This window comes from Populus alba, chromosome 5 (assembly GCF_005239225.2).
Source record: "Populus alba chromosome 5, ASM523922v2, whole genome shotgun sequence".
In the NCBI taxonomy this organism is placed as follows: Eukaryota; Viridiplantae; Streptophyta; class Magnoliopsida; order Malpighiales; family Salicaceae; genus Populus; species Populus alba.
In genome coordinates, this window is record NC_133288.1 from 2,948,147 (window position 1) to 2,973,309 (window position 25,163).

The 25,163-nt window shown below is 34.4% G+C and overlaps 3 protein-coding genes across 5 annotated transcripts; 1 reads left to right on the plus strand and 2 right to left on the minus strand.

The window, feature by feature from the left end:
• Window positions 1-11,223: 11,223 nt before the first annotated feature.
• On the minus strand, window positions 11,224-13,491 carry LOC118051448 (uncharacterized). Of its 2 annotated transcripts, XM_073409155.1 has the most exons (2): window positions 13,250-13,472; window positions 11,224-12,869 (listed from the first exon to the last, which is right to left on the minus strand). In XM_073409155.1, the coding sequence occupies exons 1-2, from the start codon at window positions 13,259-13,261 to the stop codon at window positions 11,487-11,489; spliced, it is 1,395 nt and encodes a 464-aa protein (XP_073265256.1). In that variant the 5' UTR covers window positions 13,262-13,472; the 3' UTR covers window positions 11,224-11,486. The 2 variants fall into 2 exon arrangements, with proteins under 2 accessions (XP_073265256.1, XP_034917991.1); XM_035062100.2 differs by having other exon boundaries at window positions 11,224-13,491.
• Window positions 13,492-18,064: 4,573 nt separating this feature from the next.
• LOC118051447 (UPF0603 protein At1g54780, chloroplastic) lies at window positions 18,065-20,221 on the plus strand. Its single transcript, XM_035062099.2, has 3 exons — window positions 18,065-18,621; window positions 18,802-18,994; window positions 19,826-20,221. The coding sequence occupies exons 1-3, from the start codon at window positions 18,184-18,186 to the stop codon at window positions 20,071-20,073; spliced, it is 879 nt and encodes a 292-aa protein (XP_034917990.1). The 5' UTR covers window positions 18,065-18,183; the 3' UTR covers window positions 20,074-20,221.
• Window positions 20,222-20,313: 92 nt separating this feature from the next.
• On the minus strand, window positions 20,314-23,050 carry LOC118051446 (GDSL esterase/lipase At1g54790). Of its 2 annotated transcripts, none has more exons than XM_035062098.2 (5): window positions 22,727-23,050; window positions 21,526-21,726; window positions 21,192-21,358; window positions 20,806-21,076; window positions 20,314-20,669 (listed from the first exon to the last, which is right to left on the minus strand). In XM_035062098.2, the coding sequence occupies exons 1-5, from the start codon at window positions 22,968-22,970 to the stop codon at window positions 20,401-20,403; spliced, it is 1,152 nt and encodes a 383-aa protein (XP_034917989.1). In that variant the 5' UTR covers window positions 22,971-23,050; the 3' UTR covers window positions 20,314-20,400. The 2 variants fall into 2 exon arrangements, with proteins under 2 accessions (XP_034917989.1, XP_034917987.1); XM_035062096.2 differs by lacking the exon at window positions 22,727-23,050 and adding an exon at window positions 22,126-22,435.
• Between the last annotated feature and the right edge of the window lie 2,113 nt (window positions 23,051-25,163).

Here is a 25,163-nt window from a genome sequence, read left to right on the forward strand (position 1 = left end):
TCAAGCTTGTACTTAGTTTTTAATTCTTTAGAATCTTCAGATTTCCACTATATATAATATATATATATATAACTAAGTTTATTATATTTTTCACTTATTTTATTCCTATAAATATACTTAGTGGTTAAATCTGGTAAGGTTTCGTTTCTTTATTCTAGTATTCAACCTTGATTATTAAAAAGATTGACAAACCCGAAGGGAAAACGTCATTGCTGATGCCTATTTGCTTGTTTGAGCATATAGGAAATGTTATTTTAAAGTGATAAATTGATAAAATAATATTTTAAATAGTATAAATATAGTTTTGTTTTCCTATGCATGCTTTAATGAAAAAAAAATGTTTATAAAGTTCAATTTTATTATAGTGGAATAAATAAGTGTTTTATTTTTTTATAATAATTTTGATGGTTTTTTTTTATTCATATGACTACATTTAATTGGTTTATTTTTTTGTTGACCTCACTTTGTTAGTTTTGATATTTTTGAGAAATATGTAGGAATAACATTCATTAAAAAAAAAAAAGACATTTAGTATTTTGTTTGGTTTTCCCCTTGAAGCATGAAAAATAAACAAAAAAAAGCCAAAACATTACTTTTTTATTTTTAACTCCATTTAATAGTTGTGTTGGAGATGCTCTTACATTTTTTCTGAATAAAGCTTGGATTACGAGTTGAATGTGTATCTATACACATTAAAATTTTAACAAATATGGCTTCGTGATTATAAAAAAAAAAAGAGATTATAATAAAAAAATTAAATTTATTGAATTTCAACTCAAATCAAATTAAAAATTTAATTCAAATATATTTTTATGATTTTTATTTTAATATCCTTTAATTTCCTCATTGTTTTTCACTTTAATCATTGCGCTTTCAATTCATACCGATCTAATAAATTAGTTTAAATTAGCCTATCTAATAAAAGCTAAATTAAAATTTTTTATATATAAAACAATTGAAAAAAAAAACTGTGAATATTGAATCCATATTATCTTGTGAGAAGATCTATAATACATTTTGCATTGTGAATTTTCCAAATTATTTAGATTTTCTTATAATTATAATATTTAGAATATTCTTAGGGTGCTTTTTTTTTGTTCAAATTTAAATCAGATTTTTTTCCTATCTAGTATTAAACATGTCATATTAAAATAATTTGAAAAATATATTTAATTTAATTTATGTCCAAACTAACTGAAATATTTTACCATAAAAAACTATTAGATAGGTAATTCAAATCCAAACCTTTATATTTATCAAATATTTCGTTAAAGTCAACACATTAAATTGCAGATGACAGATTAAATTAATATTATGAAATGAGCTAGAAATGTTCAGACAATTGTAAGTTTGGACAGATGACTCCTCCAATCAATTGTGTATCCAAAATCTTTGACAAATAAACAAAATGTCTTAGATTTTTTTTTAATTAAAATAAATAGAATTTGTCGGGTTGATGCTACTTATTTCAAAAGAAATTGAACGAATTGGTATTATATATGATATTTATTTATACAGTAAAGTAACACGTATGATCATGTTACATCAACAACAAGAAGATGCTCTTAACAAATTCATCAAATAGTGTCATAATGGATGAAAAAAATTGATTTTTCAGTTAAATCACAATGTTCAAAAGAATCCTTCTTGAGAATTGATTTCACAGGTTGAACAATATCTTCTTCTAGGTCGATTGAAGGCAGCTTTTCAGTTGATTTCCTCCGTTTCATTTTCTTCCCCGTATCTATCTCTTCTACCCTGTCATTTATGCTAACAGTTTTCTTGATCTTGGCTGGTTTTGCTTGAGCTACAAGTGAATAAGGCAATGGTGCCTCCTCTTGCTCACGATCATTGCTAGAAGAACAAGACGAGGCAAAGGCGTCCCAGTTCTTCAAACTGTCTTCTTCTTGTTCTACATCTTCACATCCTGGTTCTACCCCTTGATCTGTAGTCCTGCGGTGCACCTCGTGATCACCCTCATGGATAGCCCCATTCTGTGGTTTGGCTAAGTTTTGGTGCACATGCTGGCCTAGTTTCACAGTCTTGAAGGCTTGTGCCGCGACAATTTTCGTGACAAGGTTGTAGAGCCTGCTGCAAATGTCAAGAGAATGGACTCGGTGCCCTTTGTGATCCATTCAAAGTTGATGCAAGATGTGATTAAAGGAATGGGAGAGAGGGGGTTTTGATGAATGATCCTCTGATATAGACTGCTATACTTTGCTTGCAAGTAGAGGTTAACAGCAAGCAGAAAGACATTGCTTGAGGGAAATTCTTTTCTTTTCTTGAGAAATGGTGGTGACCCATCACAAAAGGTATCTGCCAATTCCACTTCTGGTAAAAGCAAACGGTAAGTAGTCTGAAAATTTTTGAGATGGTAATATAACTGATTAGATTTTAAATTTATTTTTTTAAAATTATTAGTTTGAAGTTTTATAAATCTCAGTAATTGGAAAAATATATAATCGTTAACTAAGACCACAAAATTAATCGAAATGCATATAAACTGGTTTAAATACCATATTAATTATAAAAAAAAAAAGTGCCGGAAAGAATATCAGAAGGTTGGTTAAGTGTACTCATTACAACAATTAATTTGCTACGGGATAGAAAACAGGTTTGGCAAAACACTTGGCCTTGCATCCCAGATGGGTTGCAATAGGATTAATGGGCTGGGACAGAACTATTTATGATGAGTATATCCAATCTTTTTAATAATATGAACCACTCTATATGAATCTTAATGGGTTCATATATATTTGCATTCATAGATTTATCATGCAATTGCTTTTATTTATTTTTAGTATATAGGGATCATTTTTTATTGAATGTCTATAATGCAAAAACAAATGGTATACAGAAATTTATTATTGTAATGTTTTATATGTTCATTTTTGTAAATTAAAAAGAAAAATCTTCTTAAGACTTTAAAAAAAAACATAGACCGCTTATAAAAAAAAAAAAAAAAAAACCCCATTCATATCATTTTACCCTTATTCACAATACTAAACCTAAAGTTATATATATTCATGTAAGTATTAGTAATCTAAAAAATGTTTTTATAGTTGTTTTAACATTTTTTTTAAAATCTAAATTTCATCCATTTAACAGAGTATACTTGTAATGGTACAAGAGATTTTTTCTAATACACGACTTTATAATAAATAGAAATAACTTTCAATTTAATTATTGAATTAGATTGAAATTCTGTTAAAAAATCTAGAGAACTTGTTTGTTATATGGTCAAAATTTTATAACAATAAGAGATTACGAAGGTTTTCAGATAAAGCTTAAAATTTAATGTTTGAGATTTTCTATATTCTTGTAGTTGATTTAGTATTTTTTTTCCCATTTGAATTATAATTTTTTTTTCTAGTTTTATTTAGGATATTTGTTTCCTAATTTATTTAGAATTTTTTAGTCCTCCACCTCCTCCACAACCAAACCAGTCGCTACAGATCTTCGTCCGAACCCACAGCTATCATCACGAAGTCTAGTTTTATCTAGTTTGTCATTGGCAAGAACTATTGCAGTCGACTGAAGAACAATGAACAATAAAAGAAACCCATTTTGCCACTGCAACAATTCTGTTACAGATTAAGTGAACGTTTAAGAGTGCAGTAACTTTTTATTTTGGATGTTTTTTATTTAAAAATACTTCAAAATATTTTTTTTTTTCATCATAAAACACTAAGAAAATATCTCTACAATGTTCGCTTTCTCTACTTTGCAAACTCCCTTAGTCTGGGTTTATCCACAGGCTAAGTCAACAAAAGGAGCTCTAAGTATTGATTGATGCAAATTTATGGTACTCGTTGGGACCATTGGGAGAGTGCCAGGAAACATTTATTGAGCAAATCAAAGTCAATTATTTATCAAAAATAAAGGGACTAAGTGGAGAATAAGTGATCGATCATTTGCTCCCAATTATATATATGAAGATGAAGCCATGGTTGACCTTCATTTGAGCATTTAATGTTTCCCGCCACTCCCCAACGGTACCAACGCGTGACATGAAACCCACCAATTACTAGCTCTTTTGGTTGACTTGCCAAATTGGCCACTGGAGAAACCCTATATAAGGGAGTTTTTCCATGCTAACAAAGCAAGCAAAAACATTGCAGAGAAGCTTGTTACTAGCTTGCTATTTAACTTTGCATAAACAGAAAGTTGCATTCATGGCGGCTGTCTCTTCAAAATGGGTTTCTTTTCTTCTACTTTTCTTGTGCATAGTTCTTCATTTGAGTGCTGTCACTCTTGGTGAGGACAAACTCGACAAAACTAGGTTTGGTGACGATAACTGTGGGTTTGGTCGAAGAGGCTGTGGTGGTCGGTTTGGTGGTGGACGTGGAGGGGGACGAGGAGGAGGTGGAGGTTTAGGTGGTGGTGCTGGAGGGGGTGTTGGTGGAGGTGGTGGTTTTGGTGGGGGAGGTGGAGGTGGTGTTGGTGGTGGGTCGGGTCACGGTGGAGGCTTTGGAGCTGGAGGTGGTGTAGGTGGCGGGCTCGGAGGTGGTGCTGGAGGAGGCGGAGGCGGCGGAGGAGGGGGTGGGGGCGGTGGCGGTTCAGGTCATGGAGGGGGATTCGGGGCAGGAGGAGGTGTCGGTGGTGGTCTTGGAGGCGGTGCTGGTGGAGGAGGAGGTGGTGGAGGCGGAGGAGGGGGTGGGGGTGGTATTGGTGGTGGTTCAGGTAGTGGCGGGGGCTTTGGAGCTGGAGGCGGTGTAGGTGGTGGCCTTGGAGGTGGTGCTGGTGGAGGTGGTGGGGGAGGAGGAGGCGGTGGAGGCATAGGTGGAGGATCAGGCCACGGAGGTGGCTTCGGTGCAGGTGGGAGTGTAGGAGGTGGTGCTGGAGGTGGTTTAGGTGGCGGCAGGGGTGGGGGAGCAGGTGGAGGATTTGGAGTTGGAATAGGCGTTGGTGTAGGAGTTGGAGTTGGTGCAGGTGCTGGCCAGGGATCTGGTACTGGTTCTGGCCGTGGTAACAATGGCAGACATTAAACATACTTTACATTGAAAATAATCTCTTGCAATTTAAGCGAAAGTTAAGCACCTTCTGCTATGTGTTTCCAGATTAAGATTAAGATTAAGATTTGAGGTTTATGTAATGTCGTTACTGATAAATATTTAATAAGAAATGAGATGTACTGTTCTAATTAAGCAATCTTTTTAATCATTATCTAAACATCTGTTTTCAAAATCCAAGTACCTCGATAATAGCAATTAAGTTCTTCAATGTCCACAGACTCTCCAGGCATGGATTAACCTAACTGAAACCATTTTACTCTTGCAGGGAACGTAGAAGAAGCCTGGTTTTTCAGCTTTTGTAACATGGCACTATCAGGAACTTCTCTGTATTTTCAAATTCTATGCTATAATAATACACAAGGAAAGACAGCAATTTCATTGAAACTTTATACAAATTACAGTAGCAACTGCCTCCTACCACCTCATTGTATTACAAAATAATAACTAAGTACAAAAGGAACGAATCCCCGCCCACCGAACACAAATTCTCTTCAAGAATTCATGAACTTGTCGTCAAATTATCTCCTTAAGCAGTGAGCAGTTTGGTGCTATGTTTTATTCTCAGAGCAAAACCTATAAATGAATTACGATAGGAAACCAAAACATAAAAATAATAAAAAGAAAAAGTTAGTTGCCATGTTTTATTTTTAGAGCGAAACCTACGTGAGTTTTGTTCAACATATACTGTTACTGCACATTAAACTAGTCCTGACATTTATGTTTTTTAATAAACAAGTTTGTGTTGAGTGACAAAATTCCTATAAATGAAGCAATGATGTTACGACGTAAGAACCAATGATGTTACGACGTAAGCAATGATGTTAATAAACAAGTTTGTGTTGAGTGACAAAATTCCTATAAATGAAGCAATGATGTTGGACGCAGCTATATTCCTATAGTCTGGAAGGTTGTGTTTCTTGCTGCACAAGTTTCTGGAGAAATTGCTGTCTATGATCCTCATAAAGCATTCTTAAAAAATAAACATAATTGAATTTATAATTTGTTATCTAAACTATAGTAATAAAATCTATAATGCACGACAAATTGATCCAAGACCTGGTCATCATATGACTTGAACTAGTTCGGGTAAAAAATAAAAAAGAAAAAAAACATGATTGGCTGGTAAAATTTTTAAACCTTTTTTTTTATTTATCAAAATAATATCATTTTAATAATTTAAAAATAAAATTTACTGGTAAAAATCTCTCTACGTGGACCTTGCCTCAAATCAAGCTCAAGATAGAGTTCTATGACTATATATATATATAGAGTACAAAATACTTTTATAGTTATTTTAACATATTTAAATTTCAATTTGATCCATTAAATAAAACTGATAAATAAATTAAGGTGGTAATAGTGATGCCCACCGCAACCACCTCCACCTCCACCACGAGTGCCCCCATCTCTACCACCCTCACTTCCTAGTCCTCCACAACATCCACGACCAAACCAGCCATCACAGCCTCTTCGACCAAACCCACAGCTATCATCAGGAAGACTAGTTTTGTCTAGTTTTTCATCACCAAGAACAACAAACATAGCCTTTAATACAATGCACAATAAAATCAGTAGAAAAGAAACCCATTTTTCCATTGCAACTTTCTATTACAGATTAAGAAAAGATCTCTGTAATGTTCGCTTTCTCTTCTTTGCATCACGAAATTAAACTCACTTATTTAGGGTCTGTCCACTTGGCTAAGTCAACAAAAAGAGCTCTAAGTATTGATTGGTGCAAATTTATGTTACGCGTAGGGAGAGTGCTGGGAAACATTTATTGAGCACATCAAAGTCAACCAAGAACACCATTGCAATTTGCAATTTGCTATATATATATAGTTTGGGTGAGTGTACTGTTTAATCTGCTGTGGTCCAAAAATGAAAACTTGACTGAGAAAATGTTAAAGAGGAAGAGGATGCACAACCAGCTCATGTGGACTTGAAAAAACGAGGGGAGAACAGGTAGGAGGTGTAGTTTAATTAATTAGATTTTTAAAATTATATTTAAAAAATTACTAGTTTGAGTATTATAAACTTCAGGTTTAGTATTGAAAGATTATATAATTGGATAATTTTCAAGATTTTAGAAAATTAATTAGTTGAGATACGTATAAACTGATTCTGGAAATCTATCATTAACCAACAAAACAAATATATTTATGGAGACCTACATGTAAGGATGGGAAAAAGCCTTAATGAGATTAAATCACAATAGCTTTAAATTTGTTCACTTAAAGTGTAAAGGGGCGTGGCCGCACATGTTTTTTGCAATTTAAATTTAATTTGTGATTAAGTTGTGATTAATTGCAAATGAAAAAAATACAAGATTACCTTACCTTGAATAGTAAGCTACACCCCGGTTACCAAAAAAAAAAAAAAAAGATAGTAGGGATTTGTCTCTTACGTAACTATACTTTAAAACTGTCAAATAACATATTTATATTATGTCTAATTTTTATCCAAATATAAAATAGCAAAGTAAAAAATAAAAAAATACTAAAAAAAAACCCAAACACATGAGCGGCATAACATACATGGACATTAAAAAAAAAAATAACAACAGACTACGTATCATCTGCATTTTAACATTTGTTTGTCGAAAAAACAGGCTTCAAGACTTTTTTTTTTTTTTTATTTGTAAAATAAATAAAAAACTCTTTTTTAAATTATACTGGTAAAACTCTTCTAAACTCATTGACTTTGATATTTATTATTTTTATGGTAGGAATTATTGTCAATAACAACCCTCTCCATGCTAGATTTCAGTGTGCTCTTTTTTATTTAAAGAAATAATTAAAAATAAAAAATAAAAATATAATTTCTAATAATTGAAACACTGATTATCTAATAACATAAAAAAATGAAGAGCTAAATTAAATTTGTTAAATGAAATCAAACGATAAGAAACTAAGATACTGAGAATAAATCTCTCTATATTTTATATTTTAAGAATATATAAATTTCCTTTAAAACTATCTCATAACATATTTGTATTATATATATTTTTTCGTCACTGCAATCAAATATGTTCTTAATACGTTTTATAAATCTATTTTGTCATCCGACACTAACCAAATATAACTTTTGGGAGCAGAGACTTGTCAATCACAATGATAACTTAGAACCACCACAAGATTAACTATCATTTTTTCTTTTTCATACGAAAAATATGGATATTTTTTTTGTAAGAAGAAGGACTAACTTATTATTTATCAAAAAATGAAGGGACTGAGTGGAGAATAATTAAGTGATCATTTGCTCCCAATTATATATATGAAGATGAAGCCATGGTTGACCTTCATTTGAGCATTTAATGTTTCCCGCCACTCCCCAACGGTACCAACGCGTGACATGAAACCCACCAATTACTAGCTCTTTTGGTTGACTTGCCAAATTGGCCACTGGATAAACCCTATATAAGAGAGTTTTTCCATGCTAACAAAGCACGCAAAACATTGCAGAGAAGCTTGTTACTAGCTTGCTATTTAACTTTGCATAAACAGAAAGTTGCATTCATGGCGGCCGTGTCTTCAAAATGGGTTTCTTTTCTTCTACTTTTCTTGTGCATCGTTCTTCATTTGAGTGCTGTCACTCTGGGTGATGACAAACTCGAAAAAACTAGGTTTGGTGACGATAACTGTGGGTTTGGTCGAAGAGGCTGTGGTGGTCGGTTTGGTGGTGGACGTGGAGGGGGACGAGGAGGCGGTGGAGGTTTAGGTGGTGGTGCTGGAGGAGGTGTTGGTGGGGGAGGTGGGGAGGTGGAGGTGGTGTTGGTGGTGGGTCGGGTCATGGTGGAGGCTTTGGAGCTGGCGGCGGTGTAGGTGGTGGTCTTGGAGGCGGTGCTGGTGGGGGAGGAGGTGGTGGAGGCGGTGGAGGGGGTGGTATCGGTGGCGGTTCGGGTCACGGCGGGGGCTTTGGGGCAGGAGGTGGTGTAGGCGGTGGCCTTGGAGGCGGTGCTGGTGGAGGAGGAGGTGGTGGAGGCGGAGGAGGGGGTGGGGGTGGTGTTGGTGGTGGTTCGGGTAGTGGCGGGGGCTTCGGGGCAGGAGGCGGTGTAGGCAGTGGCCTTGGAGGTGGTGCTGGTGGGGGCGGGGGAGGGGGAGGGGGAGGAGGTGGAGGCGTAGGTGGAGGATCAGGCCATGGAGGTGGCTTTGGTGCAGGTGGGGGTGTAGGAGGTGGAGCTGGTGGTGGTTTAGGTGGGGGGAGCGGTGGTGGAGCAGGTGGAGGGTTTGGAGTTGGAATTGGCGTTGGCGTTGGTATTGGAGTTGGTGCAGGTGCAGGTGCAGGCAAGGGATCTGGCAGTGGTAATGGTGGCAGACATTGAACTTGAAAACAATCCTTCGCAATTTGAAAGTGCATGAATTAATGAAAGGAACGCAGAAGATTATAAGCTTGAAGTCTAATCAAGCACCTTCTGTCCGTGATGAGAGTTTTTCAACTTTCTTGTAGCTTTGGTCCTTAATTATAAAACACTATTGTCGTTGTAATTTGTTGTTCTTCCCCGATTAATTAAGATTAAGATTGAGGTTTATATATGCAACGTACCTGAGAAGTTGATATTGTGTTCCAAAGCAATCTTTTCTTCTCTCTTTCTCCCTATAATCAGTTGTTTTCAAATCCAAGTACCATTCAAGTTCTTCAATGTCCAGAGTTTTTGTCACGCACCTTGAAAAATATATTTTTTTCCCTAAACAGAAATAATTTTATTTAAGCATCGATAAATTTATCCTTCGATTATTAGTTTACAGAAGCTTTTACTAAACTTTAAGACTCCACCTCCGCTCTAATAAAACATAATTGGGAGTAGATATGCAAAATAAATTTTAACAAAATTTATTTATACATATGATAGCTAATAAGCTCTGACGACCGGTTGATCATCCGGAATCTGATTCAGTTAACTTGGTAACTAGACCGGTTTGGGTTAGGTAAAAAACTGATAATATAAAAACTTGATAAAATCAAGTTGACCTGAACAAACCCAGACGAAACCTGGCATATTTATATATATATATATATTAACTTTACTAACAATAACAACAAAAGGAAAGTTAAAGTTTCTGCTCTAATTTCTTTCTTTGCTGAGCTTGAGGGTTGTCGGTGGAGGAGTAATCAACGATTATTGTTGATGAGGAGATGAAACGTTACTGCTGGGAATATTGATGGACGGGGGCTGTTGATGGTAGGTGTTGGTGTAAAAGATGGACTTGTGTGAGTGGTTTTGATGGCAGAACTGAGGTGGAGAGAAACCATAGGAATGGGACGAGGAGGAATGAGCATTTATTGTTTGACCGAAAATGAGAAGGCTAGACGAATTGATTGTCCTCTTCGCGTGTGTGAAGACAATAGTGAAATAAACAAGAGAGAACTCTCTGTTTTTTTTTTATGTGAATGGGAGATTTGATGCAGGTAAATGAAGAAAATGTGGAAGGCCACTTTGTGCTTGGAACTGCCTTCTTTTTCAAAAAAATTATTCATCTAACAACCCATTTGAAGATGTCTATTATTTTCAAATAAAAAAAGCATTAAAAAATGTGCGCTGGTTGATATATTATTGTAATAAGGCGAATATCTGACCCACCAAGGAATCTATTTTATGAATTTTGAGTTTGGATGTTATTGAATGATATTTATTATGTCAAATTATTTATTTTTAGAATACTTGGTTATTTTTATTATTTTTATTTTTAATATTTTTAAATTATTTTAAATGTTTGTTTATTTAAAGACAAATATACATTTTAATCTATTTGCTAATTAATTATGTTAGTATGTATGTTAATGTGATATTTTCTTGTTAATTATGCTAGCATATATGTTAATGTAATATTTTATGTCAAAATAACTATATTAATATGTGTCTTGGTTCTTAATCCGGTTGTCGTTAACCCGGGTTGACATGAGTTGACCCACTAAATACATGACTCGGCCATTTTATTAGTTTTTTTTTTTTTATTTACACCAGCTTACGCGCACCACGACTAATCTCACGGCCCACTGAACCTCGTGCACATTTTGAACTAGGTCAAGCCCTTTCTAGAGACCTCCTAGGTTTTATAACTATGCATAGGAGTGTTTTCGAAATATTTAAATTCTCTACATATATGAGCTAAGCTATTATACCTGCAACAAGATTACCAGCCTCATGAACAACACCTACCAAATCAACTCCAGTAAAACCCGGTGTGACTTGGCTAATTGCACAAGATCATGAGAATCATCAAGTTTCCATTTCTAACTCATTCCCTTCATTATGATTAGTTCAAATGTAAACAACAGGTACAGATTCAAAATCTGTACACAGATATGTCAATTATACAATATGTCAATTATACACGGATACATTGTGTATCAGTATCACAAACAATAACAGGTGTTGCAAACCAGTCACACTACAAGGTGCTGCAAACCAGTCACTAAACTTGATGACCCACGATAGGCACAACAGCCTACAATAGCACCTGATAAGAAAACTCACTTCATTTTTCTATGTTGAGAGCTTCCACGCATGAACCGGCATATGGCTTCATCATAAGATTCCAGATCCAATAACATCTGAAATGTAGACGAATCCGCAGAAAATCTTTTACCAACCATTTCATCAATAAGTTGTACAGCAGTAGATGAGTCCTGATTTTTAAGAAATCCTTGAATGATAACATTATAAGAGCAACTGTCAGGCAAGAAGCCATTATCTTCCATTTTTCTAAACAATTTGTACGCTTCATCTGACAGCCCTTCTTTAAGAAGTCCCCAGATCATGACATTGTATGTTCGTACAGTAGGTTGTATTCCATCCGTAGATAGCTTGGAAAATAGTTCCTTTGCAACTTCAAGCTTCCCAGCAATAAACATGCCTTGAATAAGAATATTATAAATGACGATATTAGGTTTGATTTTCCTCTCTTGCATTTCCTTGAGCAATTGTAATGCCTCATCTAAATCTCCATGTTTGCAGCAGCCATCTAGCAAAATTGAGTAAGTCATCAAATCTGGAAGAAGGCTTGAAGAGCACATCTCCTTGAAGAGATTTAGAGCTTCCTGAGGTCTCCCTACTTGGCAGAGACCTTGCATAACAGTGCTGTAAGTGACAGTATTAGGAGTCAATTCTTTTTCAGACATTTCAAAAAGTAATCTTTTTGCCTCGTCCAGCCTTCTTCTCTTGCAATATCCATTGATCAAGACACTGTAACTATGTACATCAGGTGCACAACCCTTGCCAACCATGATGTCGAGCACTTTTCTGGCCTCATCCATTTGGTTCTGTAAACAGTATCCATCCATCAAGGCAGTGTAGGTGTAAACATCTGGCTCGGCACCTTTTTCAGTCATCGTTTCGAAGACGCACCGAGCTTCTGAAACCATCCCTTCTTTGCAGAGTCCATCAACCAGAATAGTGAACGTCACTGTATTTGGCATAACATCCCCACCAACCATTTCTTTGAACAATCTAGTAGCTTCATTCAGTTGTCCTAAATTGCAAAAACCATGGAGTATGGAACTGTAAGTAACGACATCTGGTGGAATGTCCCGTTCCACCATTTTAGATAAGAACTCCAAGGCCTCATTAACTAGCCTATCTTTGCAAAGGCTGTCTATGATTATACTATATGTCACCACATCTGGCTTGCACCCATTTTGTTCCATCTTCTTCAACACGTGAACAGCCATATTTGTGTTGCCACTTTTGCACAAACCATTGATTACCGTATTATAGCTAATTACATTGGGTTCATGCCCTCTCCGTACTATCTCATTAAACAATCCTACTGCCTCTTTAATCTTTCCCTCATTGCAGAGCCCATTAATGAGTGTATTGAATGTGATAGCATCAGGTTGAATACCTAGTTTGAATATCTTAGCCAAGACAGAGACAGCAAAATCAACATGGTTCAAGCGACAAAGGCAGTTAATCAATATATTTAGAGAATAAACATTGTGGGTAACTCCAAACAAATCCATTTGACTGCACAAAGAGACAACAGAGGAATACTGTTTCTTTTTGGCAATGGACCCTAAGAATTTGCCAAATTCCACAACAGAAGGCCTAGGATTCATGTGGACCATGCGATAGAATGAAGTCAAGGCATCATCAATACTAATGTCATTGCTAGTATTACTAACAAACCCACAATTTTTTTTAGGCAAAGAAGGTTTCTTAGTGCAAGCAGAAGTGGTGATGTGGTGATGATTGAAGAATGAGAAAGAAGGGAAATTAGGAGGAAAAGGAACGATACCCATTTCCACATGTTGTTGAAGAAGAAGCCGAATAGCAGAAGAAGAAGCCGTAGCTCTAAAAGCGCCTTTCCGCACAAACATCATCATTGTTTGATTAAAAAGCTGCTGGTCTCTCTCTCACTCTCCCTGTTCCTTTGCCTCCTTTGAAAGCTGGAGATGGTAGTCAACTTCGCCGTCTTCTTTCTATTTCAAGGCCGAAATAATGGAATTCGTTATTAATAAACAATCGGACCGCCCCATTTTGCAGATGAGAAAAGTCCTGACTTGCCCTGATTTTTCCCTCGAAAAACACTGAATTTAACATGATTACGATTAAAAAGTATTTTAAAAAAAAAAAAAAAAAAATTTATATTTTATATTTTAAATTAATTTATTTTTAATATTTTTATATTATTTTAATGTATTGATATTAAAAATAATTTTTTAAAAATAAAAAATATTATTTTAATATAATTTTAAATATAAAAATATTTTAAAAAATAATCGCTTTTAAATCTAAAAAAACAATTAAAAAAATCTAATATAGTACTAGATCAAACTTTAATTTTTCTGATTTAACTTGAAGACACGAAATTTTAGATAAAAATGGTATTTAGTATTGTGTTGTAAATATATTTTTTTAAAATTTTAATTTTTTTAATTTTAATTATATATATATATATATATATTTGAATTGTTTTAATACGTTGATATTAAAAATAAATTTTAAAAAATAAAAAATATATTATTTTAATATATTTTCAAACAAAAAATATTTTAAAATATATATATATATATATTCAAACAAAAAATATTTTAAAAAATAACATATACTCTCCAACAAATAATCCCAAACAAATACTTAAAATCTCTCCTTATATATAAAATAAAATGCATTTAAAATCTTGTTTGTTTTTATAATTGGAAATTATTTATGTAAAAAATTTAAATTTTTTTTGTTTAAATTTTATAATATATTTTTAGATCATTTTGATATACTAATATTAAAAATAAATTTTAAAAATAAAAAATATATATTATTTTAATTAATTTTTAAATAAAAAATATTTTAAAAAATAACTTTTATCCTAAATACTCCACTAGCTTTAAAGCTAGAGCTTCTGTTCAAAGCATTTGACTGTTGATACAGAATCACTCTGTCACTGTCACCGTCTATATATTGATATACAATGTAGATGAGAATAAATGAATAGCTTCTAGCTGCTATCTGGGGATTTTATGACTTAACTCTGGGTCAGAGCGCTTATTCTTTCTTTTTTTTCCAGGGAAATTGAACAAGAGGAGTTCTGCGGCAGTGATATCTGCATCACAACATTCTTTTGGTGGTTCTGTATATCAGAAATCCTGTTATCGATGCAAGGCTGCAATCACAGCTAGCAGACATTTCTTTCTACTTGAAAATTACAGAAGAAAAGTACTGTTTCTCCTTGATTCTGTATATAAAGCTTCACTCTATTTATTCTGTCAAGAACGCAGCCATCATCTTCCATTTTTCTAAACAATTCGTATGCTTATCTGACAGCCCCTCTTTAAGAAGTCCCTTGATGATCATGACATTGTATGTCTGTACAGTGGGTCGCATTCCATCCACAAAGAAGCTTGGAAGACAGCTCCTTGGCAACTTCAAGCTTCCCAGCAATAAACATCCCTTCAATGAGAATGGTATGAAGGAAGCCAACTAGCAAAATTGAGTAGGTAATCAAATCTGGAAGCAGGCCAGATCAAGAACACATGCATGATCTCCTTGAAAAGCTTTTGCGCATCCAGAACTCCACCTCCATGACAGTATCAGGAGTCAAATCTTTATGAGACATTTCAGCAAGGAGTGGTTTTCCTCGTCCATCCTTCTAGCTACTCTTGCAATATCCATTGATCAAGACGCTGGTGCACAACCCTTGCCAACCATGATGTCGAGCACTTTTCTGTCCTCATCAATTTGGTTCTGTAAACAATACCCATCCATCAAGGCAGTGTACGTAGGTGTAAACATCTGGCTCGGCACCTTTTTCAGTCATCGTTTCGAAGACGCACCGAGCTTCTGAAACCGTCCCTTCTTTGCAGAGTCCATCAACCAGAACAGTGAACGTCACTGTATTTGGCATAACATCCCTAAGAAACCATTTCTTTGAACAATCTTGTAGCTTCATTCAGTTGTCCTAAATTGCAAAAATCATGGAGTATGGAGCTGTAAGTAACGACATCCGGTGGAATGTCCCGATCCACCATTTCAGATAAGAATTCCATGGCGTCGTTAACTAGCCTATCCTTGCAAAGGCTGCCTGTGATTGTACTATAGCTAATTACATCAGGCTCATGCCCTCCACGCACCATCTCACTAATCAACTCAACAGCATCTTGAGCAGTGTAGTGACAGCGTGTTGAATAAAAAAATCTAAACGGATCCTATTTAGGCATATTTATAAAAACTCTACATTCAGCTTATCCTTATGTTGAATAAATTTGTTAAAATATTTAACATTATTTCTTTCTTTTTTTAATTTTCTAAAGCTAGGAAAAAAAAATTAATTTTTAATTTTAAAATGTTTTTATAGCTAGAGGGTATATCATAGATTAAAAACAAATTTATATTAATTTCCTAAAAAATATGAATATTATAAGATAAAAAAAATACATCTTCCAATAATTAAAAATCCCTCAAATAAGATTTTCCTCTCTGTAAGCTGTATGCCGTCGATGACAGTAAGCTGCTGATAGCTGACCATTACCATTCGGAACAAATAATGGATTGCGTGAAAGTGAATCTTCATGTTCGTGGCTTGTTTAGAATGCTTCCTCACAACAGGTCGCACTGCATCCAAGACAATCGAAAGAATGCAAAAAAACATAAAAAAGTAGCAGTATCTGGACTGCGTTCATTAGGTATCAGGATTCAGACAACAGAGTTTATATTTGTTTTTCTTATGCTACAATTCCAAACTCCCAAAGCTTGAACGTGAGGCTTTACTCTCAAGTTCAATAGGCGAGTCAAGACATGGTTAAAACATGAGTTCTGAGTCCTGAAGTTGCCAGGGCATGATCATCACGTAACATGGCAGGAGAAACTAACTAGTTTATGGCCTAGATATTTGCATGATAGGGTAACATCTGGAATAATCAGTGGAAAATTATGAATTATCGCAGTAAAACGATGGTGGAACTTCACAATAAAGGAGTGAAATTAGCCATTCCCCTTATATCAGTCAAAGATGTCAAAGTGATTGAGAGAAAACTATCACAGCCTTTTTGTCACATTACTTGATAAATGCTTATGCTTCAAAGCAACTGCCTTCGTTCCAATTTTAACCATGCAAATGAACAAGGATGTTTCATGAGGCTTGCAGAGTAATCCAGAGACAAACCGATTCAAGAAAAAAAGGAAAAAGTTTGACAGTTTTCACCGCACAAACCTCTAAGAGGCTGTTTGGCGCTGCGGTCCAAACAGTTTTTTGCCAAATTTCAAAATTTTTTTTTTTTTGTTAAAATTGAGGTTTGTACTTTCTGAATCGTTTTGATGTGCTGATATCAAAAATGATTTTTAAAAAATAAAAAAACATTATTGGCATGCTTTTCGGCACGAAAAGCTATTTGAAAAGCAACAGCTACCACACTTTCAAACACCCTCTAAGAAGGCAATCTTCAGTTGGTTGGAGGGGCGAACAACAACACTTAGAACTTCAGATCTATGTTTACCAAAAAAAAAAAAAAAACTTGCATGAACTATGACTATTACTGCAAGGATTTATGCACTACTTCAATAGAAAGCTGAATAAATAAGTACATCAAAGAGAATGAACTTGCTGTGAAATAATATACCCATCAGAAGATGCAAACCGGGCCGCAGAGGTGGGGGTAGGGGTGCGGTTTTTATATCTCAGATTCGGTGGATTCTTTTAAAATAAATTTGTGTTTTTTTAAATTAGTTTTTTAAAATATTTTATATATCTTAATATATATATATATATATATATATATATATTGATATAAAAAATTATTTTAAAAAAATTAATATATTTTTGAAAAATAACCTTATCGTAAAAACTCTTTTTTTTAAAAAAAAATTACTAACTAAATTATGTTTTAACTGTACGAGTACACTGGGTTGAAAATATTATCCTTCCAACTTTTGCTTTGTCTTCCACCCAACGAGAGCAGGTTAGTTTAATAACTTGTAGATTTAAAATTTAATTTATGCTAAGTTTTATAGTTAATAGTTTTATTTAATTAAATTTTATTGATAAAATAAATTAATTTATTACTTGGTTAATTTAATTAAAAAATTATATGGGATTTGATTTAGTTTTTTTTAAAATGATATTATTTTATTTAAAAAATCTTAAAATAATATTATTTTAAATTGATTTGGATTAATTTAAATTAATTTGTTCAACATATAACTTGAGTTATTAATTTATTAAGTTAACTCAAATTAATTAAATTTTGAAATTATTTTAGAAAAAAATTAAATAATTAATCGAATTTAATGGTTTAACTTACCAAATCAATAAAATAAATCAACTTAATTTTAAGGGGTGTAATTTAACTGGTTAGGTTCTGTTTTTGTTTCTTAAAGGTCACCAGTTCGAGTTCTACAAACCTCAGAATCACTAGAGGTTTACATAGTCATTAACTTCAAGATCCGTGTAATTATTTGAGGTATACGCAAGCTAACCCGAATACCACATTAAAAAAAACAAAAAAAAGGGTAAATCAACATCAAGTATGTACCAAAGTGTCCTCGTAGTTTTTTCCATGGTCGAGAGACGTTATCCATTTCAAATTACAGCCAGCCAGCCAATCCGACACAAAACAAATCCAAACCACCCAATTTCCTGAACCAAAGAGAGACCAGAAAATGATGTAGAAAACATAATATCTACCTCTGTGTGTCCACCATTTCTGATTTCTGTTCTGTTGCTCTCTCACTCTCTTTCCCATGGAAACCTTACTTTCTTCTCACGCTCTATCTCCTCTCCTCAACCCGAAACCTTCCTCTTCAAAATCCCATCTGCTACCTTCACTTCAAACAAGACCAGACTCACTCTCTTTCATCCCCAAAACCATCACTTCTAGCCTCAAAAAGCACACCTTTGAGTCTTTGTCAGTACCCAATAGCTGGTTCATTCATGCCCAACAGGGCTTAGCAGCATTAGCTCTTTCCTTGGCGCTCAACTTTAGCCCACTGTTGTACACTGGCAATGCTCAAGCATCTGAATTTGATGTGCTCTATGAAGGGCCACCAAAAGAGTCATATATATTTGATGATGCTGGTGTGCTTAGCAGAGTGACTAAGTCTGATCTTAAGCAGCTGTTATCTGATTTGGAATCAAGGAAGAACTTCAAGATCAATTTCGTCACTGTTAGAAAGCTTACTGTAAATCTTTTTCCATCCCTTCCTCGTTGATTTGTACGTGTTGTTAGTCTAGCATAATATGGGTCAATATTTACTCTTTTGAAGCAAGCTTTTGATTATTTGAAGAAATGGAACTGCATGTAAGCTGACTCAATGGACATTAGATGCATAGAATTGAATCAAGATTATATTTGGTTGCAGAGCAAAGCTGATGCTTTTGAGTATGCTGACCAAGTTCTGGAGAAATGGTATCCCTCTATTGAAGACGGCAACAATAAGGGAATTGTTGTGCTTGTGACCAGCCAAAAGGAAGGGGCAATTACAGGGGGGCCGGCATTTATCCAAGCAGTTGGAGAAAATGTTCTTGATGCCACTGTGTCAGAGAACCTACCTGGTAAACTATGCGCTTACTTCTCAATCTTCAAGTTGGTAGTTATCTTTCCAATATTTCCTTATTTCATTGCGTTACATGATGCTTGAGGAAGCACATGTATAATTTGAACCTTAAGATATGGTTTATATTATTTTTCAGTTCATAATTCAACACAATCTCACATTTTTCCCTCGTAAAATCCAAGAAAGTGAAAACTTCCAACAATCTTATCAGTAGTTGACCTTAAGAATATTGATTTTCTGCGGATTCAGAAGGCTCTAGGCCTCAGGCTATCATGTATCATTCGCTGCAAAAAAAAGCTACCGAGGTTTAGGAATGTTTAGTAGGATTTCTTGAATCTTGAGGTCCAATTAAATCCTGAAACTCCAACATAATACCATTTGATCTCAGGATAAGCCCTAGAGTACTAAATTCATTCTGTGTCCTATGCTCACCTAATCAGCATCCACTGTTATGGTAGTATAGTTCCATTTTGCTAAAATGAAATTTGTTTTTATCAAGATCACAAATTCCTAGTATTTGCACACGATACAATTATCGAACTAGCTCAGATGTCATTAATCTTAGAAACGAGGCTGACTAAGTTACTTGTGCTAGCTCAAGTTGCAACTCTCATGAAGCTCAGATGTCATTAATCTTAGAAATGAGGCTGATTAAGCTACCTGTGCCTGCCCAAGTTGCAACTCTCATAAAACTCAAATGTCATCTATCTTAGAGCTAAGGTTATAAGCAGAAGATTTCTTGTCCATTTTTCATTTAACATCGTGATCATAAGAACTTCAACAGTTAAGATAGAGCAGTGAAGGTGATTACTGTGGTTTTCAATTGCAGTCTTGGCGACAGAAGAAAAGTACAATGAAGCAATTTATAGCAGTGCTAAGAGGTTAGTAGCCGCTATTGATGGGCTTCCAGATCCTGGTGGTCCAAGGGCTAATGAAAATAAACGTGAATCCAACTTCAAAAGCAGGGAAGAGACAGACGAGAAGAGGGGACAATTCACTCTAGTGGTTGGAGGTCTGTTGGTGATTGCTTTTGTTGTTCCTATGGCACAATACTATGCTTATGTTTCAAAGAAATAAATCATAACCCTGTTGCTAGACTTGTTTCTCAAATTATTTCCACCAGGTTTCGATAAAACCTGGTGGCACATAGTTGTACAAATGTTTGTAATGTTTTCGACGAGAACCTTGCAACCTGAGGCTACGTGCATATTTTTGGTTTATGTTCTGATACTATTCTAAGATGAAACCTGTGAGAAAGTAGGGTTTTGTTGTTGCAGTCTGCAACATCAAGCTTTTATAGCTGAGAATTAGATCATGGAGCACTAATCAGAAATTTTTAATATTCTTAGCACGATGAAAAAAGAATTAATAGAATAATTACAGAATAGTAAGCAAATTAGCTCCTCAGAACTGGAGATTGAGAAGGAAAGGCATTTTATCAGCGAAAGGCGGATCCGAAAATTTCCCGGTGAGTATTTGTGATGAAATATACTGATTTGCTGCCTCTGAATAGTGAATTCCATCCCAATTCACATACTCAGTGCTATCATTGCATGCTTGGGCTGTGGCACTGGTTCCATCCAAAACTTTTGTTTGCCCACATACAATCCTTCTGTCATAGTTCAGAGGTGGTCCTCCATAGCCACAGCATGCCATTATGGGTTGCTCAAATCCTGCAAATTTAGATCCACTCAAAATCAAATATCTTTCCTTTCCTCATACTTCTCCATTTGTTTGGATAAGAAGATGATGAAAGTTTGAAAACGATTAAACAAAATCTCATATTAAAGAGAACTGAGGCATACTAACCATATCGAGAATAATTAGCAATGAGGTTGGATTTTATTGTGTAGATATCAACATATGTGATATTTGAATCAGAATGTTGATCTTGTAGCTTTTTTGTGAGAGCATGAAGCTGAAGATTGAAAAGTTTAGCTGCCTGATTATGCCCACTTACACATCCTAGTTCATCAAGCTTTGATGGATCAGTTCCAAATTTCGCAACATTCTGAGTCAAGCATCCAAGAGGACCTGTGTTGTGGATCCAAAAATTCCTAGCTCCTTGGTCATATAGTTTCTAGTGCAAGAAAACCAATCAATCAATGAAGCAGATTTTCATGTTTTCTTCCTTTTGAAGAAAGGTTACTGTCAAAAAATCAAAAGAAAAGGAAAGGACAGAACTACAAGCTAACCTTGATTCCGGTTTCGAATTCGACCAAAATGTTTGGGATTGAAGCAACAATTTGATCGAATGTTTTTGAATAAAATGCACCAGCAAGATCATTCTGGCCTATATCAAACATATATAGCCCCTTCTCAAAATAATTTTCTGCTGGGATGTATTTATTAAATTTCTTGCCTGTGGAAAAGTTTAAAACATGAAAAATCTATGAATGGTTCTTACACTTCTTACAATACTTCAGACATTAACTTTCTAGGTTTTATCAAGCTGAATCCATGCCACTTTCAATCAAGTTTTCCTCAACAATGGCTTGCAATAAGAGAGTGAACTACGCACATACATACCTTTGGCCAGCAGCTCAAGAACCCGAGCTTTGAATCGTAGAAACTGATTCACTTGAATCCCGAAGGAAAATGGGCAAACAGATGTTGCAGTTGCTGGAAGTATAGTTGATCCTGCAGCTGCAAAGTTGCATCCTTTTCGAAAATTCGGCACCCCAACTGACTCCAAATATGCATTTAGGAAGGGCAGCTCCATTGCATCCACTGAAAATCACACCCAAATGAATAAAAAAACTACGCAACACTTTATACTTGAAAACAGAGGAAACAGGGCATATGAACATGAAAGAAAAAGGCAGAAAGGAAGATTTCAGATTCATAACTTCTAAATGCATTGCTGATTCCATTAAATCTTGCAATAAACAGCAAACACCTCCAGAATATCATTAAAAAAGATAGGGATTGAGCATAAAAGTAACATCACAGTATATAAACAAGAAAAAAAAACATTTTTTCATACTAAAAACATGGAATAAAGGGGAGTACAGATGAAAAAAACATAAGAAAGAACAGAGGAAAAAGGGGGATGCAGAGCATAAAAACAGAGCTGACAAGATCAAGAACTAAAAAGCATGAAATCGTCAATGAAAGTGGGAGATTTACTGAGGAAATCAATAATAAGACGGCCATCACAGTATCTCCCAGATGGTATCTGGAAGTGAATTTCCCCATAAGGTGGTCTAATGCTTTCAATGCCGGCCGCCACAAGGTTGCCAGTGTCGGAATTCGAGTCACCAAAGTTGAAAACAGCAGGAAACTTGAAGTGTATGGATTGTGTTAGTGGCAGGAAGATGGACACTGAGGTGAGAAAAATGAGGATACAGTTCTTGGATGCCATTGGAAGGGGAGAGCTATGTCGGGTGATGATATGTGTTCCTTGATGAAAGAGAAAGACCAGGAACATAAAGCTTTCACTTTAAATATTAGTCACCAACCATAAGGAAATAAATAAATAAATAATGATGGTGGGGCCATTGGGTGCAATTGAAGATTCCTATAAGTTAATTGAAAGGGACACAAGAGAAGAAAAGGAAAAATTAATCTTCTTGTTTGGATGTGTGATTAAACATTGCTTTGCCTAAGGGTATGAAATTAAATATAGCAATATCACTTTAGTAGAGTAGCCATTGTAAAGCGTAAACAAAATCAGTTTGCATGCAATAAAAATGGCAATGTTTGGCGAGGTTAGAGATAGAAACTTTACTTAGAAAATCAACAATGAGACGGCCATCACAGAACCTCCCTGTGGGAGTTTTGAAGTAAATTTGTCCGTTAGGTGGGGCAAGTAGGAAGCCTAGGCCAGCAGCAAGGTCACCTGTGTCAGAGTTTGAATCACCAAAATTGAAAACTGCAGGGTAATTGAAATCAATTGAGTTTACAGTGCATGATAGGATGGATAATAGGGTGAGAATTTGCAGAGCAGTGTCTCTGGCAGCCATGATCATCATCAGCTGCTAATTTCAAATCCTGAGAGTGTAAGAAGGTGTGTGAAGATTAGAGAAGTTTGGTGCTTTTTATGGACGTTGTGAATGCTTGCTTGGAGTTATGGAGAGGCAAGGTGAGAGCCCCATTTGCCCAAGAAGCCATCTTTTTTCCTTCTTTTTCTTGATTGTATTGCATACTTGGAAGTGTTGCTTCCTCACCTCACTATTTTACTCCGTTGTTTTTCTTGGGTGCACGCGTACGACGACGACTAGCAGCATTACACGCATCACCCCAAGACTCAAGAGTCCGAATTAATTTCATAGATCCTTAGACTAACTACACAAATTAGTAGTAGTGATTGTCCTGCCGGAGATTTTGAAGAAGTTGAGATGTCGGATACAGAGTTAATGGCATTGAACAATTTTAATATGATAAATCAATGCAAGAAAGGTAGGAAACAGCTGTTTGAGCCGCTTGAGGTCTACACAGCGTTCCGTAATTTTTTAAAGATTAGATGAAATTAAAAATAATTGTAAATTAAACAAGGAAATTTGAACAAACATTATAAATATTATTAAATTTTAAAAAACTCACAATGAAATTCTAGATTAGGTCCATCAAGAAGTGTATTATAAGTTAATTTTAAAATATAAATTTAAAAAACTTATCAAAGAAAAAAATAACAAAAAAAACATCGAGCGAACCTGGCAACCAACTCGGGTCAACAAATCAAACACATAACGTAGAACATGAAATTAGGACAACCCTATAAATAAAAAAGTGAAAAAAAACACTAGAAAAAGTTTTTAAAAAATACTTTAAAAAAAGAAACTGAAGTTGATTTAGGCTAATCTTTTAAATCTATTACCTAAGTTATGAGACCGAGGTAACCCCATTAAAGTTAAACCCAAAAAAAAAAAAGAAGTAAGTTTTTTAATCAAATAAATATTAAGGGATGAAATTTTTAAAAAAATCATAAAAAATACCATACAAAAAAATAACAATTAAAAGAATTAGGAATAAATTCGACATAAAAATTAAATAAAATTAAATGCTTAGAGATGAAATTGTAAAAATCAAATTCATTAAGGAAATAATTAAAAAATAGCAATTAAAAGAATTAAGACCACATTTGACATGAAAATCAAATAAAAATAAATGCCTAGGGGTGGAATTGAAAAAGAAAAAATCAATCTGTAAAATGATTCAAAACAAAATAAATAAAAATTAGAAAAAAAATAGTGAGCACACTTGAAAAAGAAAATCAAATGACTAGGGATGAAATAAAATCCATTTATACATAATCAATGTAAATCAAACAATTACAAATAAGAGAAGATGGATTGAATTAGAAGAAAAAATAAATTGAAAGGTTTGTATGATTTTTTGCATGATCAGCACACAATTCGAGAAAGAAAGGCAGGAAAGGAAAGAAAGAAAAAAGAAAAATAATTACAGGCCAAACCACCATACACAAGCCACCCAGAAAGAAAGAAGACATCAAAATGAATCAAATGATATGGTGAAATCACGGTTAAAACCATTAGATCCAGCCGCATGAATAGATAGAAGGTGGGGAGCGGTTGATGTGTGCAAAACACACGTCAACAACTTTTTTATTTTTTTGTGCAAAAACAAAAAATGCCCTTTAAACTAACTATATTAACAAACAAACCATGCTGAAATTATAAGCAAACCCATGAAATCAAGGCTAAAAAATTGATTTGTAAGGCTAATATAGTAATTCAATAATTCTGTAAAATTTAAAAATACCCTTGTGCAGAAGATACTAGATTATTTTATTCGAGGATTATATTAGTAATTTTACTATGTATTAAAAAATACAATTACCAAAATAACTTCTATAATCGTTACACAATATTTATGTTATGGTGAAAAGATCTTTTTGTCCATAAAATAAAAACAAAAGATAAAATAATCTAGAGGTAAAATAATAATTATATTCATGTAATGAATAGTAATATGAATTTTGGAGCAAGGAATTAGTCTTTTAAATAATTATTTTTATGGAATAATCAGAATTTACTATTTATATAAGATTTTCAACCCTAGCTATTTGGACTAGGCTCGGGGGCTGTGTTTGAACCTTAGTGTTTAATTCAAGATTTAATTTTCTGTCGGGAGACTCGTACAATGTTGAAGGTTCTTTTCTCAAGCTCTTTTCATTAAGTCCCTGTCTATTCTCCCTTTCAATC

Coding starts and splice junctions, on each gene's coding strand:
- LOC118051448 (XM_035062100.2), bottom strand. CDS start 13,337: ATGATGATGTTTGTGCGGAAAGGCGCTTTTAGAGCTACGGCTTCTTCT.
- LOC118051447 (XM_035062099.2), top strand. CDS start 18,184: ATGGAAACCTTACTTTCTTCTCACGCTCTATCTCCTCTCCTCAACCCG. Junction 18,622..18,801: donor TCACTGTTAGAAAGCTTACT/GTAAATCTTTTT, acceptor ATTTGGTTGCAG/AGCAAAGCTGATGCTTTTGA. Junction 18,995..19,825: donor TGTGTCAGAGAACCTACCTG/GTAAACTATGCG, acceptor TTTCAATTGCAG/TCTTGGCGACAGAAGAAAAG.
- LOC118051446 (XM_035062096.2), bottom strand. CDS start 22,426: ATGTTCCTGGTCTTTCTCTTTCATCAAGGAACACATATCATCACCCGA. Junction 21,359..21,525: donor TCTTGAGCTGCTGGCCAAAG/GTATGTATGTGC, acceptor ACTTTTCCACAG/GCAAGAAATTTAATAAATAC. Junction 21,077..21,191: donor AATTCGAAACCGGAATCAAG/GTTAGCTTGTAG, acceptor TTCTTGCACTAG/AAACTATATGACCAAGGAGC.